The 20420-nt window shown below is 39.6% G+C and overlaps 1 protein-coding gene across 2 annotated transcripts; it reads left to right on the top strand.

The window, feature by feature from the left end:
- The first annotated feature begins 14377 nt into the window (after window positions 1-14377).
- c5h5orf63 (chromosome 5 C5orf63 homolog) lies at window positions 14378-18767 on the top strand. 2 transcript variants are annotated; one of them, XM_021601683.3, is made up of 4 exons: window positions 14378-14451; window positions 15929-16043; window positions 16224-16280; window positions 18430-18767. In XM_021601683.3, exons 2-4 carry the CDS (start codon window positions 15936-15938, stop codon window positions 18598-18600), a joined length of 336 nt encoding a protein of 111 aa, XP_021457358.2. In that variant the 5' UTR covers window positions 14378-14451; window positions 15929-15935; the 3' UTR covers window positions 18601-18767. The 2 variants fall into 2 exon arrangements, with proteins under 2 accessions (XP_021457358.2, XP_021457360.2); XM_021601685.3 differs by lacking the exon at window positions 14378-14451 and adding an exon at window positions 15173-15222.
- The last annotated feature ends 1653 nt before the right edge of the window (window positions 18768-20420 follow it).

Genomic DNA, 20420 nt, shown 5'->3' with positions numbered 1-20420 from the left:
CTGGAATGACAGATAGGTGGAACCATTCTGCCCTGACATTTATTCCACCATTGACCTCCACAGCACAATAGTAACGTGCAGAGTCCCCTGGCTCCAGATCAGTCATGGTCACGATCATGGTTAGCTGGTTGATGTCATCAAAGACTGAGGCCTTAGCTGTGCCCTTAGGAGGTTTAGCGTGTACAACATGGGAGCAACTATCAAAATGATCTCCTTTACATAAGTATTTAGAATGTTTGATATAATAATGATGATAGGGACATGGGATGGTGATGGAGTCTCCTGTCTTCACAGACACACGATAAGCACCTGAAGACGCAACAGAAAACACAGATTAGAATTCAGAATCTCACAACAGAAAAATGACATTCCATCTGGACTATAACACAAATAATACAGGAAGTGTTATTGATAAGACAAGCTACTGTTCCTGTCTTAAGAGTTTCAGCATGTGTCCAGTCCCAGTCCCTGACCTCAACTTCAGCACGTCATATAAACATGTTACCCTTTCATTTAAAAAAACTAATTGTTGGCACATCCAGCCCCCCCCCCTCCTCCTCAGAGGGCAGAAACAACAGTTGAAGTCAGAAGTTTACATACACCTTAGCCGAATACATTTAAACTCAGTTTCACACTTCTTGACATTTAATTCTAGTAAAAATTCCCTGTCTTAGGTCATTTAGGATCACCACTTTATTTTAAGAATGTGAAATGTCAGAATAGTAGCAGAGAGAATGATTTACAGTGCCTTGCGAAAGTATTCGGCCCCCTTGAACTTTGCGACCTTTTGCCAGAACTGAAAACTGCTGTTCACAAATGCTCTCCATCCAACCTCACTGAGCTCGAGCTGTTTTGCAAGGAGGAATGGGAAAAAATGTCAGTCTCTCGATGTGCAAAACTGATAGAGACATACCCCAAGCGACTTACAGCTGTAATCGCAGCAAAAGGTGGCGCTACAAAGTATTAACTTAAGGGGGCTGAATAATTTTGCACGCCCAATTTTTCAGTTTTTGATTTGTTAAATATTTTGAAATATCCAATAAATGTCGTTCCACTTCATGATTGTGTCCCACTTGTTGTTGATTCTTCACAAAAAAATACAGTTTTATATCTTTATGTTTGAAGCCTGAAATGTCGCAAAGTTCAAGGGGGCCGAATACTTTCGCAATCACTGTATTTCAGCTTTTATTTATTTCATCACATTCCCCGTGGGTCAGAAGTTTATATACACTCAATTAATATTTGGTAGCTTGCCTTTAAATTGTTTAACTTGGGTCAAACGTTTTGGGTCGCCTTCCACAAGTTTCCCACAATAAGTTGGATGAATTCTGGCCCATTCCTCCTGACAGAGCCGGTGTAACTGAGTCAGGTTTGTAGGCTTCCTTGCTCACACACTCTTTTTCAGTTCTGCCCACACATTTTCTACGGGATTGAGGTCAGGGCTTTCTGATGGCCACTCCAATACCTTGACTTTGTTGTCCTTGAGCCATTTTGCCACAACTTTGGAAGTATACTTGGGGTCATTGTCCATTTGGAAGACCCATTTGCGACCAAGCTTTAACTTCCTGACTGATGTCTTGAGATGTTGCTCAATATATCCACATCATTTTCCTACCTCATGATGCCATCTATTTTGTGAAGTGCACCAGTCCCTACTGCAGCAAAGCACCCCCACAACATGATGCTGCCAGCCTGTGCTTCACGGTTGGGAGGGTGTTCTTCGGCTTGCAAGCATCCCCCTTTTTCCTCCAAACAAAAACAACGGTCATTATGGCCAAACAGTTCTATTTTTGTTTCATCAGACCAGAGGACATTTCACCAAAAAGTATGATTTTCGTCCCCATGTGCAGTTGCAAACCATAGTCTGGCTTTTATATGGAGGTTTTGGAGCAGTGGCTTCTTCCTTGTTGAGCGGCCTTTCAGGTTATGTCGATATAGGACTTGTTTTACTGTGGATATAGCTACTTTTGTACCCGTTTCCTCCAGCATCTTCACAGGGTCCTTTGCTGTTGTTCAGGGATTGATTTGCACTTTTCGGACCAAAGTACGTTCATCTCTAGGAGACAGAACATGTCTCCTTCCTGAGCGGTTTGATGGCTGCGTGGTCCCATGGTGTTTATACTTGCGTACTATTGTTTGTACAGATGAACGTGGTACCTTCAGGCATTTGGAAATTGTTCCCAAGGATGAACCACACTTGTGGAGGCCTACAATTTTATTTCTGAGGTCTTGACTGATTTCTTTTGATTTTCCCATATCAAGCAACCAGACACTGAGTTTGAAGGTAGAGTTACCTGTCTAACAGAACACAGAGGGTGTTCTTTAATGGAAGCCTCTCCAACATAATCCATGTAGAATCCGGAATTCCCCAGGGCAGCAGTCTAGGCCCCTTACTTTTTTCAATCTTTTCTAATGACATAACGCTGGCTTTGAGTAAAGCCAGTGTGTCTATGTATGCGGATTACTCAACACTATACACGTCAGCTACTACAGCGACTGAAATGACTGCTACACTTAACAAAGACCTGCAGTTCGTTTCAGAATGGGTGACAAGGAATAAGTTAGTCCTAAATATTATTAAAACTAAAAGCATTGTATTTGGGACATTCACTCAACCCTAAACCTCAACAAAATCTTGTAATAAATAATGTGGAAATTGAGCGATTTGGGCAGACTAAATTGCTTGGAGTAACCCTGGATTGTAAACTGTCATGGTCAAAACATATTGATTTAACAATGGCTAAGATTGGGGGAAGTCTGTTCATAATAAAGTGCAGCTCTACCTTCTTAACAGCACTATCAACAAGGCAGGTCCTACAGGCTTTAGTTTTGTCGTACCTAGACTACTGTTCAGTCGTGTGGTCAGGTGCCACAAAGAGGGACTTAGAAAAATTTAAATTGGCTCAGAACAGGACATCACAGCTGGCCCTTGGATGTACACAGAGAGCAAACATTAATAATATGCATGTCAATCTCTCCTGGCTTAAAGTGGAGAGATTGACTTCATCACTACTTGTATTTGTTAGAGGTTGTTACATGTTGAAAGCACGGAGCTGTCTGTTTTAACGACTACCACACAGCTCAGACACCCATGCATACCCCACAAGACATGTCACCAGAGGTATTTTCACAGTCCCCAAGTCCAGAACAGACTAAGGGAGGAGCACAGGACTACATAGATCCATGACTACATGGAACTCTATTCCACATAAAGTAACTCATGCAAGCAGTAAAATTATATTTAAAAAACAGATACAAATACACCTTATGGAACTGCAGGGACTGTTCAGCAACAAAACATAGACACAGACACATGCATACACACACATGATTACATATGTAAACGTACACATGGATTTTGTGTTGTAGATATGCGGTAGTGGAGGGCACACGCTTAGCTATGTGGTAGTGTAGGGCCCTGAGGGCACACACTGAAATCTGATATGAATGTATTGTAATGTTTTTAAAATTGCCTTAATTTTTGCCGGACCCCACGAATATAAGCTGCTGCCTTGGCATCCATAATAAATACAAATACAAATATAACAGGTAAAAAGGAGATATAAAATATAATGAAATAATATATAACCAATAATAATAAAAATAGATAATAATAATACAAAATAGTAATAACTGCACAATATTTTAGATTCATGTTCATATTAAGAAAATCATAGCAAAGGCATATGCAATTGTTCATAAAATACAATACATTTTTTAAAATTATAAACAACATAAAGAAAATACACTGAACAAAAATCTAAATGCAATATGCAACAATTTCAAAGATTGTACTGAATTACAGTTCATATAAGAACATCAGTCATTTGAAATAAATCCAAGTCTATGGATTTCACAATTTGTGGCATCTTTCATTTCAGCTCATGAAACATGGGAGGGAATTCACTTTACATGTTGTGTATATACACTATAATATCGGAAGAACAGTTCTTAATGTCGATTTCCTGCACGCTGCCTATCGGCAGAGAGACATATTTCATGTAGTTCTTATTATATCCTATTATATTCCTATCAGCAGAGAGACATATTTCATGTAGTTCTTATTATATCCTATTATATTCCTATCAGCAGAGAGACATATTGAATGTAGTTCTTATTATGTCCTGTTATATTCCTATCAGCAGAGAGACATATTTCATGTAGTTCTTTTTATGTCCTGTTATAGTCCTATCAGCAGAGAGACATATTTCATGTAGTTCTTTTTATGTCCTGTTATATTCCTATCAGCAGAGAGACATATTTCATGTAGTTCTTTTTATGTCCTGTTATAGTCCTATCAGCAGAGAGACATATTTCATGTAGTTCTTTTTATGTCCTGTTATAGTCCTATCAGCAGAGAGACATATTTCATGTAGTTCTTTTTATGTCCTGTTATAGTCCTATCAGCAGAGAGACATATTTCATGTAGTTCTTTTTATGTCCTGTTATAGTCCTATCAGCAGAGAGACATATTTCATGTAGTTCTTTTTATGTCCTGTTATATTCCTATCAGCAGAGAGACATATTTCATGTAGTTCTTTTTATGTCCTGTTATATTCCTATCAGCAGAGAGACATGTTTCATGTAGTTCTTTTTATGTCCTGTTATATTCCTATCAGCAGAGAGACATATTTCATTTAGTTCTTATTATGTCCTGTTATAGTCCTATCAGCAGAGAGACATGTTTCATGTAGTTCTTATTATGTCCTGTTATAGTCCTATCAGCAGAGACATGTTTCATGTAGTTCTTATTATGTCCTGTTATAGTCCTATCAGCAGAGACATATTTCATGTAGTTCTTATTATATCCTATTATATTCCTATCAGCAGAGACATATTTCATGTAGTTCCGTAAAAAGCAAGAAAGAAGAAGGAAAATGCATTTTAACAGCCGCTAATGACTGCTAGTAAATATTTGTCTTATGTATCCTGTGTAGTGAGATACATTAACGTATAATTAACACAGCCAGGGCAAGATAGCAATACAGCACATGCAGTTCTGACAATCTACAGCAGAGTTCCACAACTGGCGATGACTTTATTTGTCCCCAGCATTTTTCTGAGCAAAAACACTTACGTTTTTTAAAACATTTATTGTTGTACATAAAATATTGTAAAAAGACCAGCAAATCAGCTCTAAGTGATTTCAATTTGGGAAAAATGTTCCAAAGTATTAACACGCATATTAGTGAGAAATATGTGATTGTATTCAAATGTAAGCAAATGTAAGTGACTCCGCTTTAGTCATCATTTTAGGCTTCTTGCAGTCAATTCGCAGTATATGAATTATTTGTAATTATGTTCCGACCCCCTGACCATCCACTCAAGAAGAAAAATCGGCCCACAGCTGAATCTAGATGATGATCCCTGTCGTAGTGGCTTTTAGGGAGTCCACGGTCATTTTCAATGACAATAGTTCTTATTTCTTTCATCATTTTATTGCTGTAATCCATTCCTGATTTGAGGGCCTCAACCTCCTCCATTAATCCAAGCAATATATCCAGCTTTTCTAACTGCTCGCTCATGCTTGTCAGCAATGCCCATCTTCTGCTGACATTGCTATAAAAACATATTGTTCCATGGTTATATTTGGAAGTTTAAATTGTGGCTTCCCTTCAGTTTCGCAGGAGAGTTCTGCTCTTATTCACTTCGATGTGTATGATTCTTATTGGAGCAAATCCAAGTGTTGATCAATAAATAGTTGAAGGTTCTCTATATTATCCAGAATGTTTGTTTTGTAGTTATCAGCTAATCCTCAATGTTATGATTAATTCATGGGACAAGCTGTGCATACCAAACTGCCACTTGCCAAATAATGTCCCCCTAAATAAATAGTTACCCTTACCTGAGAGTCTGGAGAAGATGAGGAGGAGGATGGAGAGGGAGAGATGAGAAACCATTTCTGGGTATGTGTCTCTGTATGTTATATGGTACCAATGCACAATGTGTGTGTCAAGGACCAAGACACCAAAGAGAATGACTGAACTTCCTAATAGCTACAGCTGTCTTTAACTCTCTTCCTGCTTCTGTTTAAGTGTCTATGTCCCCTCAGTGGCAGATAAACACCATTACATTATATCAACTAGTCGTAACATAAGGCTCTAAGGCACTACAATTATTACTTATGTAATTAGCACATTTGTATATCTTATATCAAATAATATCACGTATACTGTTAATTACCCAGCAGCCTTTTTAGTTGGTGTTCAGCAGCAAAAGTTGAGACGGAGTCAGAAGTTCAGGTGCAAGAAATATATTTTTAAACTGGGTGGTTTGAGCCCTGAATGCTGATTGGCTGACAGCCATGGTATATCACACCACATACCACAGGTATGACAAAACATTTATTTTTACTGTTCTTATTACATTTGTAACCAGTTTATAATAGCAATTAGGCACCTCTGGGATTTGTGGTATATGGCCAATAAACCAAGGCCAAGGGCTGTATCCAGGCCCTCACCGTTGCTCGTGCCTAAGAAAATCCCTTAGCCATGGTATATTGGCTGTATACCACAACCCCTCGGGCCTTATTGCTTAAATATATATTTTACAGTTTAGGTGATGAAGACTGGATCCAGAGGTTGTATTTACAAAAATTGACATATGACAAAAATAATGAACAATTTTTAAAAAGTACATTTACTTGGCCAATAGCAATATATAACCTCAAATCAAGGACTAAGGAAAAACAGTCTGCATGAAATATTTATAATCCTCCTCCTGAATAGATTGTCAGTTGTAAACTCACTGAGGGGTGAAATATGCTTTGAAGACCATGTCTCAGGTGCACAATAGAAAATGGCAGTCTTGCCAAACAGTCTTGCCAATCTCGGTAATGGCCCTGGGGACTTGAAGTAACATCCACCTGGTAGACCGTGTCTGATAACTGCTAGTGGTGAAGGAGGACAGGCTATAGAGGTAGTGGGGGAGTTTACCCAGAAGGGATTTGTATATGAACACTCAAATGTAGCTCTCTGCGCATTTAATGCAAGGTCCAGCCCACCATTTGATACAAGGTGCAATGGTGGATGAGCGACTTGGCATTTGTAACAAAGCACACGGATGGATGCATGATAGTGTCCAGACTTTGTTGCACAAAGGAGGCTTAATAATGTGTGTACATTAAGTCACCACAATCAATGAAAGAAAATTGGCTTGAACAAGCCTTATAGCGAATTACAATAAATATATATATATATATATTTCAGTTTAAGCTTCTTCATAAGATTATCAATCTGAACTTTGTAATACAGTTTCTTGTCCAACCATATACCTAGGTATTGTAAGATGACACCTTTTTTAATGGAGCTAAAATGGAGCCTGGGGGTACACCTCTAAAAATCTCAAGGAGGCTAGACTTGTAATTCTCAGCATAGATGTATTGTGTTCTGTCTATGAGATACTTTCTAACCAATTGACAGCCACTGAGACCAATGTTATTGAGTCTGGCTAGCAACAGTTTGCTGCCAACTGAAGCCAGACTGAACCCCACACAGGTTGTTTTCAAGCAGGAATTTATTTAGCTGAGAGTTCACCAGGGATTCAAAGACTTTGACCATGATAGGGAGCTTGGAAATAGGGCAATAGTTTTTCACATCTGGTTCTCCACCCTTTAGTAGGGGGTGAACATATGTTGATTTACACATTTTGGGTGTTAAAGAGTTAATTCATCATTTTTAAATAGATGTTTTAAATTTATGCATAATCATTAACAGTTCAATCATGTATAGTGCTTGCAAACACACACAACTCAGAAACAATGTAAATCTGTCCCTTGGTCTCACCAGGGACAGATTCCACCAGTGTCTGGTTTCTACTCATCTTTAGTTTCACCGTGGAGTCTGTTTGCCCTGAACATTACCACAGCAATGATGTTGCACAGGACGAAAAGTACTGCATTACCAATGTTTGGCATGTAGAATAATGTTTCGCCCCCATCTGTAAAATAATTAAAACATTTCCTCTGTACATTTCTGCAAGACAATGCCTTTTTTTTTAGGGGAATTGAAAAGGGAAGACTTCCTATTTCTAGAGGCATTTAAAGGTTTGCAGTGGCAGTGATGAGATTGACCACTCAAGGTATTTAATGAATGTGGATCATTGAAAGTGGTAGTACAGACATCTTCCATGTGACTAGGACACCAACTATCACCACCACCAACCTGCCCAGAGGAATCAGTAGGACTTTTAGATCTATGGAACTGATAGTGAAAGACTATGTTTACTGTGAATTTACAGTCCATAAAAGAACACAGATAAATACATATTTTTTATTATATTTTTGTGCTGCTATGACAAAATTGACTAAATGGAGATATTCACACCTTTTATGTGAAAAGTGTCCATCCAATAATAGAATGCTGCGACTTCTACAACCACAGAGATATGAGGAAGTGGTAATTGTACCTGTCTCCGTGATGGTAAATGTTTCTATAACAGAGTCTGGGGAAGTGTCTTAGCCTGTACTCTGTGTGAAAAGGTGTAAGGAGGGTGTTTTTGTGCCCTAAACTCTAGAGTGAAAAACATTGATCTTCATCTTCAGTCCACTATTAGTCAACGTTAAGACTTTTCTTCTGGTGACATCAGTGGTCTGTTGTAATGTCCTCTCCACACAGGAGACACTGCCACCAAGTCAAGACCGAGACTGGAGCGTGACGAGGAGTCAGAGACCGGGGCAAGACTGAGACCAGTAAAATGCAAGTCCAATTGAAGACCACGATTGTTATACTGTCAAATCGCCCTCGTAATAAGAGTTAAAATGTCCAGTATTTCTGTGTTCATATTTCAGAAGAACATGTGGATTCTTTAGACATTCAAAATTGTGGAAAAATGCATGTTGAGGACTGTGGCAGACCAGGGGTTGGGTCAAAACGTTTACACAGATCAGACACGAACAGAGTAGGATTAGCTGAGTTTCAAAGGTGTTATTAAAATAATAGTTCAGCACCAATTAGTCCAGTCCGGAGAGCCCGTCGAGACCTGGCACGTGGAGCAGATGGAGCCATCGCCTCGTGATGTATACTCCGTCTGTCACCAGGCCTCGACGAGTCTCCCCCTGGTATCTGACCTGCTGTACCCCACAGGACAAATAGAGCTACTCTACAAATTATTTTAAAAATGTAAGCCTATGTGTAATCATAGAATTACATACACAATCCCTATTATTTTCATATATGATCTCTGTGGCTCTTTTAGCTTAGAACTAGTAAAGATTTCTCACATCACTTTTAACATGCATTACCTTTTAATGTGGCAGAAATACAAACCACAGAGGTGGGAGGAAGTGGTAACTGTCTATGTCTCTGTGATGGTGAATGTCTCTATGAAAACACTGCCTTGGCCTATACTCTGTGTGAACATGTTTAAGGAGGGTGTTTTTGTGCTGTAAACCTTAGTGTGAAAAACAGAAAATGTTATCTTTCTTCATATTGCCATCCATTTGGAAGAGTAAGTATGAAATACAGATGAATGAGTGATGATTACCTCATGGTGACCTTCTCCTTGCTCCCCTCAGGTCCTTGGACTGTGTTGTCAGTCTGAACAGGCTCAGCAGTTGAAGAGAAAGAGGATTGTTCAGTGGTTTGAGCTTGGGTTGCTGTGAGGTAAAAACAACAATGTCATTATGACTGGTGTACCAGAGAGACACAGGGTAGACTGAACTGCAACAATACATTGTGGATGTATTTGTCCAGTTGAATCTTTTGTCCAGTTTATTGTCCAGTTTATTTCATTTACACCAACTTGGAAATGTTGACTTAGTATTCCCAAAAGCTTTGAATCATGTTGCAATTAGATGATCAGCCAGCAAGACTGGATAAACCAGGTTAATACTTAATTCTACAGTATCTGATTGTTCTCTACTCACTGGTCATAGTGGTGGTTTGTTGTCTGACAGTGATGTGAACAGGCATCATAAGGGCTCCCACTCCACACCTGTACCAGCCAGTGTTCTCCGTCTTCAGTCCACTCATAGTCACCGTTAAGACGTTTCTTCTGGGGGCATCAGTGGTCTGCTGTAGGGTCACTGATGTTCCATCAAGAGCCCCTGAATTCCTCTCCACACAGGACCCACTGCCACCAATCCTGCACCACCCCTTCCTATTTCCAGTGTTACTATAGTAACAATTTACAATGACACTCCCTCTTTCAACTCCTGTCACCTCCTGTTGGTCCACATAGAGTTCTGGAGTACCTGAACACAGAGCGGCAGGGTAGCCTTGTGGTTAGAGCGTTGGACTAGTAATCGAAATCCCCAAGCTGACAAGGTATAAGTCTGTTGTTCTGCCCCTGAACTAGGCAGTTAACCCACTGTTTTGAGACTGTCATTGAAAATAAGAATTGGTTCTTAAATGACTTGCCTAGTAAAATAAAAATTAGGTCTTGAGTGATGAAGTATTTTTTTGTAACAAATATCATAATGTATAGAGAACAGAAAGTAGACAAATACCAACTTTACCAACTCCTCATGTCAACTTGAACAATAGTAGTGATAGCAGTAAATGAAACCAGAACACCAGTCATGTAATCATTTGGATGAGTTGCAGCGATCTTACCAGGAGTGACAGATAGGTAGAACCTTTCTATCCAGACATTTTGTCCACCATTGATCTCCACAACACACCAGTAACGTACAGATTCCTCTGGCTCCAGATCAGTCATGGTCACAGTGATGGTTTGCTGGTTGATGTCATCAGAGATTGAGGACTTATCTATGCTCTTGGGAGGGTCAGCAGGTACAACAGGGGAGCAACTATACAAATGATCTCCTTTACACAGGTATTTCACATGGGTTTTGTATTTCTGAACATAGTGACATGGGATGGTGGTGGAGCCTCCTGTCTGTACAGACACACGATAAGCAACTGTAGACAGAACAGAAAACACATTAGATTGGAATCCAACTGAATTCTCACAGCAGAAAAATGACATTCCATCTGGACTCTAACACACATAATACAGGAAGTGTTATTGGTAAGACAAGCTACTGTTCCTGTCTTCAGAGTTTCAGCATGTGTCCAGTCTCAGTCCCTGACCTCAACTTCAGCACTTCATAGAAACATGTTACCCTAACCTGAAAGTCTGGAGAAGATGAGGAGGAGGGAGAGGGAGAGGGAGAGATGAGAATCCATTTCTGGGTATATGTCTCTGTATGTTACATGGTACCAATGCACAATGTGTGTGTCAAGGACCAAGGCCCCAAATCGAATGACTGAACTTCCTAATATCTATAAGGCTCACACAAGATAGTATGAATTTCTGTGGAGCAGGTGGTCTTTATTTGGCCTGTATTTTAGTGTCAACAGTTCCAAACAGTGTATTTGTAAAACAAACAGAACCAATGATCATAATAGTGCCAAATGATGGGACAAATCCTTTCCCTTCTTGTAGTTTCTCCTAAGGAGCTGGTTCATAGTAGCTCCCATTCATCTCCACAGTCATTCGTTGCATGAAGCAAAGCGACGATCACGGATTCTTCCACCAACGTCGTTTCATCCTGAAGTATGTTTTGTCTGCTGGAAAACATTTATCTGTCCTCTGCTTGACATTCTGTTGACGTGCCTGGAAGAATGATGGACACCCTAAGCAACACAGTATACTGAGAAAATCTTTTATCAAAGTTAAAACAGCAAGAGGGAGGAACTTTCATACTAATTAATAGGCTCCTCCTCTTCGTTGGGCTAAGATTTGACTACATTTCCCATAATGTAACAGTGTTAATGCGCAGACCCCATCTATAGTAAATTGTGGCCACATTCAGTGAGGTAAGCTGTTTCTGGATACTGTTTAAGGAGGGTCATGTTCACTATGCATCAAATTATATTTTGGGGGGCTTGTCCAATTAAGAAATATTTTTTGTTTGTTTACAGTTTGTCTATGGTGTGTCTTACTGAACACGACCCAGGATGATTCATTTTGTAGTACTCCAGCACATTAGTACAGTCAAAGAGACCTTTGCCAAGACATTCAATAGTAGCATGGTCTAAATTAGTGTATTTGGACCATTCTCTCTCGGGTCTCTCTCTCTGTGTGTCTGTTTCACTGAAGCAGTAACTTACATGAGGTGTCTTCACTGTCAACTGATACGGGTGGCTCACGAGGCAACATGACAATCTGCTGTATTGGCCTCAAACAGTTCTAATGCCACGTGACATGGACAGAGAGGACAAGACAGAGAACAGTTTACTCCATTACCAACTTCTTCAACCAGATACACTGAAAACAACATTACAAACCATGTGCATTTGTGAGAATGTGAGAAATATAAATTGTGACACTATACTTCAGAGAATTAAATTTCAAAGTTTTCCAGTGTTCTCCCATAAGTAGGCTCCTATATTATATTTGCCTAATTATGATCTAAAAGAGAGCAGAGAGGACAGAGTGGTTGCCCATCTCCTCAAAGTGTATGACTAGGTCCTTGAAGGCATCCTCACGGTATAGGTTGCTTGCCCAGTGTCAGACGGCATCCAAGAATGTGTGTAGGTCTTCCACCTACAGTGTGAAATATAGAGGGACTTGTGTGAACCCTGAACCCTGAACCGTTAGGCTACCTCATGTCCTTGTGAAATGCATTGAGTCCTTCGGATTTAAAGCCTGCTACAAAACATAAATTGAAAATGTGTCACATTTATAATCTTGCATTCATGATATTGAGTTTCATGTGCTGTTGCTTTTAAAATCCTATAGATGGTAGTACAGTTTAATACAGAGCCTTACAGAATAGACAGCTCTGACTTTTCACATCCTGTGTGTTGCGGCATTTTCTCTGTGCTGGACCATAGCTCATCTTATTCCTCCATCTGGTTAAGAAGCTGCTCTCAAACCTTCAGCTCTGGATAGACAACACACTTTCACGCTCAAATAAGAGAGTCAAAATGAAAAATGTTCACACCTGAAGTGTCAGGTTGGGAAAAGTGAAAACTAGAATGGGTGCTCCAGCACACAGTGCAGAGAGAACATTAATAAACATGTAACGTTCCAGTCAAAGAGACCTTTCATTAGCAGCCTAAATATTCTGTTTGGCAAAGAGGCCTACAGGAGACACAACCAAACCTCATACTGCTAAAAGACGGACATAAGTTCTGCACTTGTGGACATATATTATGTCAACTTTAAGTTAAAAAAAAAAAAGATGTGTGCCTCACTCCTCATGATACATGTTCATAACTTTTGAAATGACTGTCCATGCACACCTGGGTGTAAATTAGTCATTGATGAGAATTATTCCATATTGCACGAATGAATAGTCTATGTCTACATGTGTAGTCTGTAAAGGCACAATCAAATGACAACTGTCCTAGTCCGTTGTCCTAGTAACATAATGGATACAGGTGATGATGAAGGTGGAAAGGCTTAAAATGTTTCATCAGATCAATATACATTGTGTTATATTACTCTACTCCTTTAAAAGCAGCAGGCTTAGGAGAGCTAAATCACAGTTTGAGAGCCGCGCGGTCTCGTCCATGACACTAGCCGTGGCTGCACGCTCTCAGCAGCCAAAGAAACTCCATGCTGTGCATTAGTAGTCTCGAAAACCCAACCTGACTGGTCACTGTTGCCTAGAGTCAGGTTTTCGATATTAGTGGATTAGCCGCACCAAATCATTAGTTATTTGTTTCAGATTGTTGTATTTACGCTGAGGTTGGATTCAGTGTGGCACACCTTGATCATCCAATCCCAAAATAACTGCATAAAGCATATCAGTCTTTATGCAGTTATCTTGGCCAGGTCGCAGTTGCAAATGATAACTTGTTCTCAACTAGCCTACCTGGTTAAATAAAGGTGAAATAAAAAATATTAATAAATAAATGAGGTGTTATTAGGCTACTGACTCTTTGACATTTGTTTACTAAATGTAGTACATGTGTAATAAGGTAAAAGCGTGTGTGTGTGTTTGTGTCAAATGATGGGGCTTGACCTCGCTTAGTTGTCAACATTCAAAAGGTCTTTGTTATTATTATTATATATTTCAGTGCAGACAGTGAGCCTTCAGCTGACATATTTTCAATACCAGGATTGTTTTGAGGGGGTTTACATGCAGCATGAATATCTAGGATATAGGTCATCACTGTAAAATAGTATTATTTGTTAATACAAGTAATACCCATTTCCAAATTATGTCCATTATCAATATTGATTGGAAAAGAAATGCACTGCAAATTAAGGTTTGTCATATACAAAAGGCTAAACACTTGCTACTGTTTAACAAATGGGGGCACCCATCTATCTGACTGTCATTTGTCATTTTATGAATGGAAACTTTGTAACCGCTGATTGTACACGTTTCCACAATACTGCCGCGTGTAGGTTTAACTTTATTTGATGGACAGAAAATTGTCCAATAGTGGCACTCCCTTGAACAGGAAGTAAAATGACAGTCAACCAATAGGTATCACCTACATTTGTGTTCCTTTTTCCTCTGTTTTGTCACGCCTGGTTGTCCTCTCATAGGTGAGATATTTCATAAACTACTCTTTTACACAAATAACTAAAATACTGCCAGGCTTTTGACGTGCATACATTTTTATACTGGATAACAACATTTCATAGAGAAACATAAACATAGATACAGCGGTAGGTTTATTTACTACCTCAAGGCACAGGTCTACGCTAAAAATACACTTTTGTTTTCCAGCCAAACTGGAGAGCGACATCCTACGCAATCGGCGCTACTGTTTTTAAAAATTAGTTGATTTCTGACAGATTTACCCAGTGCTTTAGATTTATATGTGGAGAAATTTGAGAGGAAATATGGCTGTCTTAATACTCTGGTCACCCTTCACAATGCAAAGAGAGGTCATTATAGCAATCGAAATGCTTTTGAAATACAAGAATGTCTGTAGCCGTAATATTTTTGACATACAGTATATATGATAGTATAAATATCTCACATGTGACTAGTAATAAGACTAAGCAATTAGCCAATTAAAATGTTTATCTGACTCCATAAAGATGATTTAGCAATATGGAAGAACAATATATTTGAGTTACACTAATAAGCTATCAATAAATGTCTGAGAATGGAATCCTAAATACAAGTGTATTTAATTACTTTGGAAAATGAAGGGATTACATACAAGGCATCAAGCTTAAGTTATAAAGCATTAACAAGCATTACAAGGCATTCAATGCTGGACCATAGCTAATTTTCTTCCATCTGGTTAAGAAGCAGCTCACCAACCATCAGTTCTGGACAGACAACACACTTTCACTCAGAAATAAGTGAGTAGAAAAATAAATAAAAAATACGCACAGGTCACAGGTTGGGAAAAGTGAAAACTAGAATGGGTGCTCCAGCACACAGTGCAGAGAGAACATTAATAAACATGTAACGTTCCAGTCAAAGAGACTTTTCATTAGCAGCCTAAGACATTCATTAGCAGCCTAAGACATTCATTAGCAGCCTAAGACATTCATTAGCAGCCTAAGACATTCATTAGCAGCCTAAATATTAGCAGCCTAATCAAGTATTTCATCACTTGTCGAATTAATGTTAAGACCATTATTTTTCTTGATCTGCATTTGAGCTAACTCAAGAATACGAGATTCCCTCAACTTAAAAAGGTCTGTAGCTGGCACCTTATTCATTACAGAGGATGTGTATTCATTATATATCATGGAATCTAATGGAATAAATCATCTAAACTTCCTACGGACCCACGGATGCAAATATGAAGGATACGACCTGAACCGGACATTCAGAGTAATCAAGAATACTCCTAAGTATCCAATCGCCGTTTACCGAACTTCCAAAGTTATCAAAATAATCCACAATTTCCTAATGATATATCACGTTGGGGTCACCATTTACTGTAGTGGGCATTGTACTTGTGTACCTGGACCATTTGTCATGCAACTCCAGGTAACAGAGAGCATATAAAGTAGTGCCAAGCCTACATGTCTGATGCAGTAATTGTCTACTTTGCAGACAGACAATGCATTTGGTCTTGCCGAGGACTCTCCACAGGACAAAGAGTTCTGCTCATCTGCTTAGAAGACTCTTCTCCCAAAAGTACTTACCTACTTTAACGCTTTTTACCAAGGTAATGTGAATTGTTGAGTAATTTAAATTAATCAGATAATATTCATATTTGAATTAATAATGTTCATATTAATGGTCCCTCTCAAGGTTTTGCTTGACACATTTTTTGTGTGCTTTTTATAGGCAAAGTGATGAATGCATTAGTTAGCACTACTGATATGTGTATTTAACCATTTTCCAGGATCCATGCCCATTGTGTGATGAAGCAAAATACGTCCTTGAACCATACAAACACAGGGTGAGGTTATGTTTCTCAGAAATGCACCTTAAATGTTTGCTGAACAATTGGATAAGTGTCTGCTAAATGGCACCTTGACTTTTTCCACATTTTATTACATTACAGCCTGTTTCAAAAATGGGATTAAATTGTTTTTTCCCCTCATCAATCTATACACAATACCCCATAATGGCAAAGTACATATCCATAAGTATTCAGATCCTTTGCTATGAGACTCGAAATTGAGCTCAGGTGCATCCTGTTTCCATTGATCATCCTTGAGATGTTTCTACAACTTGGTTGGAGTCCACCTGTGGTAAATTAAATTGATTGGACATGATTTCGAAAGGCATACACCTGTCTATATAAGGTCCCACAGTTGACAGTGCATGTCAATGCAAAAACCAAGCCATGAGGTCGAGGGAATTGTCCTTAGAGTCGAGACAGGATTGTGCCGAGGCACAGAGCTGGGGAAGGGTACCAAAACATTTCTACAGCATTGAAGGTCCCCAAGAACACAGTGCCGACATCATTCTTAAATGGAAGAAGTTTGGAACCACCAAGACTCTTCCTAGAGCTGGCCACCCTGCCCAACCAATCAATCGGGGGAGAAGGGCCTTGGTCAGGGAGGTGACCAAGAACCCAGTGGTCACTTTGACAGAGCTCAAGAGTTCCTCTGTGGAGATGTGAGAACCTTACAGAAGGACAACCATCTCTGCAGCACTCCACCATTCAGGCCTTTATGGTAGAGTGGCCAGACGGAAGCCACTCCTCAGTAAAAGGCACATGACAGCCTGCTTGGAGTTTGCCAAAGGTCATCTGAAGGACTCTCAGACCATAAGAAACAAGATTCTCTGGTCTGATGAAACCAAGATTGAACTCTTTGGCCTAAATGCCAAGTGGAACGTCTGGAGGAAACCTGGCACCATCCCTATGGTGAGGGATGTTTTTCAGCAGCAGGGACTGGGACATTAGTCAGGATCGAGGGAAAGATAAACGGATCAAAGTACAGAGAGATCCTTGATGAAAACCTGCTCCAGAGCGCTGAGGAAGGTTCACCTTCCAACAGGGCAATGACCCTAAGCACACAGCCAAGACAATGCAGGAATGGCTTTGGGACAAGTCTCTGGATGTCCTTGAGTGGCCCAGCCAGAGCCCGGACTTGAACCCGATCGAACCTCTCTGGAGAGACCTGAAAATAGCTGTGCAGCGATGCTCCCCATCCAACCTGACAGAGCTCGAGAGGATCTGCAGAGAAGAATGGGAGAAACTCCCCAAATACAGGTGTGCCAAGTTTGTAGCGTCATACCCAAGAAGACTCGGTGCTGTAATTGCTGCCAAAGGTATATCAACAAAGTACTGAGAATAAGGTCTGAATACCTATTTAAATGTGATATTTTGGGGGGGAAAAAAACAAACATTTTCAAACATTTCAAAATACCTTTTTTTGCTTTGTCATTATGGGGTATTGTGTGTAGATTGAAGAGGAAAGAAAACAATTTAATAAATTTTAGAGTAAGGCTGTAACGTACCAAAATGTGTAAAAAGTAAAGTGATCTGAATACTTTCCGTATGCACTGAGTGTACAAAACATTAAGAACACCTGCTCTTTCCATGACATAGACTGACCAGGTGATTCCAGGTGAAAGCAATGATCCCTTATTGATGTCACTTGTTAAATCCACTTAAATCAGTGTACATGAAAGGCAGTAGACAGGTTAAAGAAGGATTTGTACGCTTTGAGACATGGATTGTGTATGTGTGCCATTCAGAGGGTGAATGGGCAAGACAAAAGATTGAAGTTCCTTTGAACGGTGTATGGTAGTATGTGCAATGTGCACTGGTTTGTGTCAAGAACGGCAACACAGCTGGGCATTTTACTACGCTCAACAGTTTCCTGTGTATATCGAGAATGGTCCACCACCCAAAGGACATCCAGCCAACTTGACGCAACTGTGGGAAGCATAGTAGTTACCATGTGCCAGCTTCTCTGTGGAACGCTGGACACATTGGAGAGTCCAGGCCCCGACGAATTGAGGCTGTTCTGAGGGCAAAAAGGGGGCGGTGCAACTCCATATTCGGAAGATGTGTCTAATGTTTGGTATACTCAGTGTATTATCAAAAGGTCAATTTACTAATGAATGTCTTCTCTTATTTCTGTTATTTACAGTATATTTTTCTGCAGGTAGATATCACACTGCCGGAGAACAAAATTTGGTGGGACAGATACAAATACGACATCCCAGTCTTCCATCTGAATGGACAGTTTCTAATGATGCACAGAGTTAGCACTTCACTCCTGGAGAAACGGTTGGCTGAAGTGGATGAAGAACAACAATAAAATTACTTTGCAATAGTGTAGCCTACTTAAAGCTAGAATCCAGGTCACCCCACCTGTGTTTTGGTAAAGAGCTGAGGGATGGGCACTATAACCACACTCAAATTCATGGACAGAGATATGGATGCAAGGTCAGACCATGCATGATATTAAAATTATAGTTTGAACCATTTTTTTTTTAGGGTATTCAGTGTTTGTTTGCATTTACATTGTTTACAATTATTGGGAGTAAAATAAGCTTCTATTTCGGGTTCTCATGGAGTGTGACAGTTGAACAAAGCTCATGAGGCATTTATAAGTTATATTCTTCAAAAATTAATGTGTATATATATATATATATATATATATATATATATATATATATATCATTATTTTATAGGTCCAAAAATGAAAGTAGCAACTAAGCATTCCATCTTTAAATATACAGTTAAGGCCTACTGGCTCCCGAGTGGCCCAGTGTCATCCAGGTTTGGCCGGGGTAGGCCGTCATTTAAAATAAGAATTTGTTCTTAACTGACTTGCCTAGTTAAATAAAGGTTAAATAAAAAATTATATGTACAGTTGAAGTCGGAAGTTTACATACACCTTAGCCAAATACATTTAAACTCAGTTTTTCACAATTCCTGACATTTAATCCTAGTAAGAATTCCCTATTTTAAGTCAGTTAGGATCACCACTTTATTTAAAGAATGTGAAATGTCAGAATAATAGTTGAGAGAATGATTTATTTCAGCTTTTATTTCTTTCATCACATTCTCAGTGGGTCAAAAGTTTACATACACTCAATTAGTATTTTATAGCATTGCCTTTAAATTGTTTAACTTGGGTCAAACGTTTCGGGTAGCCTTCCACAAGCGTCCCACAATAAATTGGGTACATTTTGGCCCATTCCTCCTGACAGAGCTGGTGAAACTGAATCAGGTTTGTAGGCCTCCTTGCTCGCACACGCTTTTTCAATTCTGCCCACACATTTTCTATGGGATTGAGGTCAGGGCTTTGTGATGGCCACTCCAATACGTTGACTTTGTTGTCCTTAAGCCATTTTGCCACAACTTTGGAAGTATGCTTGGGGTCATTGTCCATTTGGAAGACCCATTTGCGACCAAGCTTTAACTGATGTCTTGAGATGTTGCTCAATATATCCACATCATTTTCCTCCATCATGATGCCATCTATTTTGTAACGTGCACCAGTCCCTCCTGCAGCAAAGCACCCCCACAACATGATGCTGCCACCCCCGTGCTTCACGGTTGGGATGGTGTTCCTCAGCTTGCAAGCCTCCCCCTTTTTCCTCCAAACATAACGATGGTCATTATGGCCAAACAGTTCTATTTTGTTTCATAAGACCAGAGGACATTTCTCCAAAAAGTACGATCTTTGTCCCCATGTGCAGTTGCAAACCGTAGTCTGGCTTTTTTATGGCGGTTTTGGAGCAGTGGCTTCTTCCTTGCTGAGTGGCCTTTCAGGTTATGTCGATATAGGACTCGTTTTAGTGTGGATATAAATACTTTTGTACCCGTTTCCTCCAGCATCTTCACACCAAAGTACGTTCATCTCTAGGAGACAGAATGCATCTCCTTCCTGAGCAGTATGACGGCTGCATGGTCCCATGGTGTTTATACTTGCGTACTATTGTTTGTACAGATGAACGTGGTACCTTCAGGCTTTTGGAAATAGCTCCCAAGGATGAACTAGACTTGTGGAGGTCTACAATTTTTCTTTCTGAGGTTTTGGCTGATTTCTTTTGATTTTCCCATGTCAAGCAAAGAGGCACTGAGTTTGAAGGTAGGCCTTGACATACATCCACAGGTACACCTCCAATT

The sequence above is a fragment of the Oncorhynchus mykiss genome, chromosome 5, assembly GCF_057628025.1.
Source record: "Oncorhynchus mykiss isolate SJ-2025 chromosome 5, ASM5762802v1, whole genome shotgun sequence".
In the NCBI taxonomy this organism is placed as follows: domain Eukaryota; kingdom Metazoa; phylum Chordata; class Actinopteri; order Salmoniformes; family Salmonidae; genus Oncorhynchus; species Oncorhynchus mykiss.
The sequence above is the reverse complement of the archived record's forward strand: the minus strand, read 5'-3'. Positions and strand labels throughout refer to the sequence as shown.

Bases quoted from the DNA above. Each gene is read 5' to 3' on its own strand.
- c5h5orf63 (XM_021601683.3), top strand. From the start codon at position 15,936: ATGCATTTGGTCTTGCCGAGGACTCTCCACAGGACAAAGAGTTCTGCT. The intron at 16,044-16,223 runs GTAATGTGAATT...ACCATTTTCCAG, and splicing joins CTTTAACGCTTTTTACCAAG to GATCCATGCCCATTGTGTGA. The intron at 16,281-18,429 runs GTGAGGTTATGT...TGTTATTTACAG, and splicing joins TTGAACCATACAAACACAGG to TATATTTTTCTGCAGGTAGA.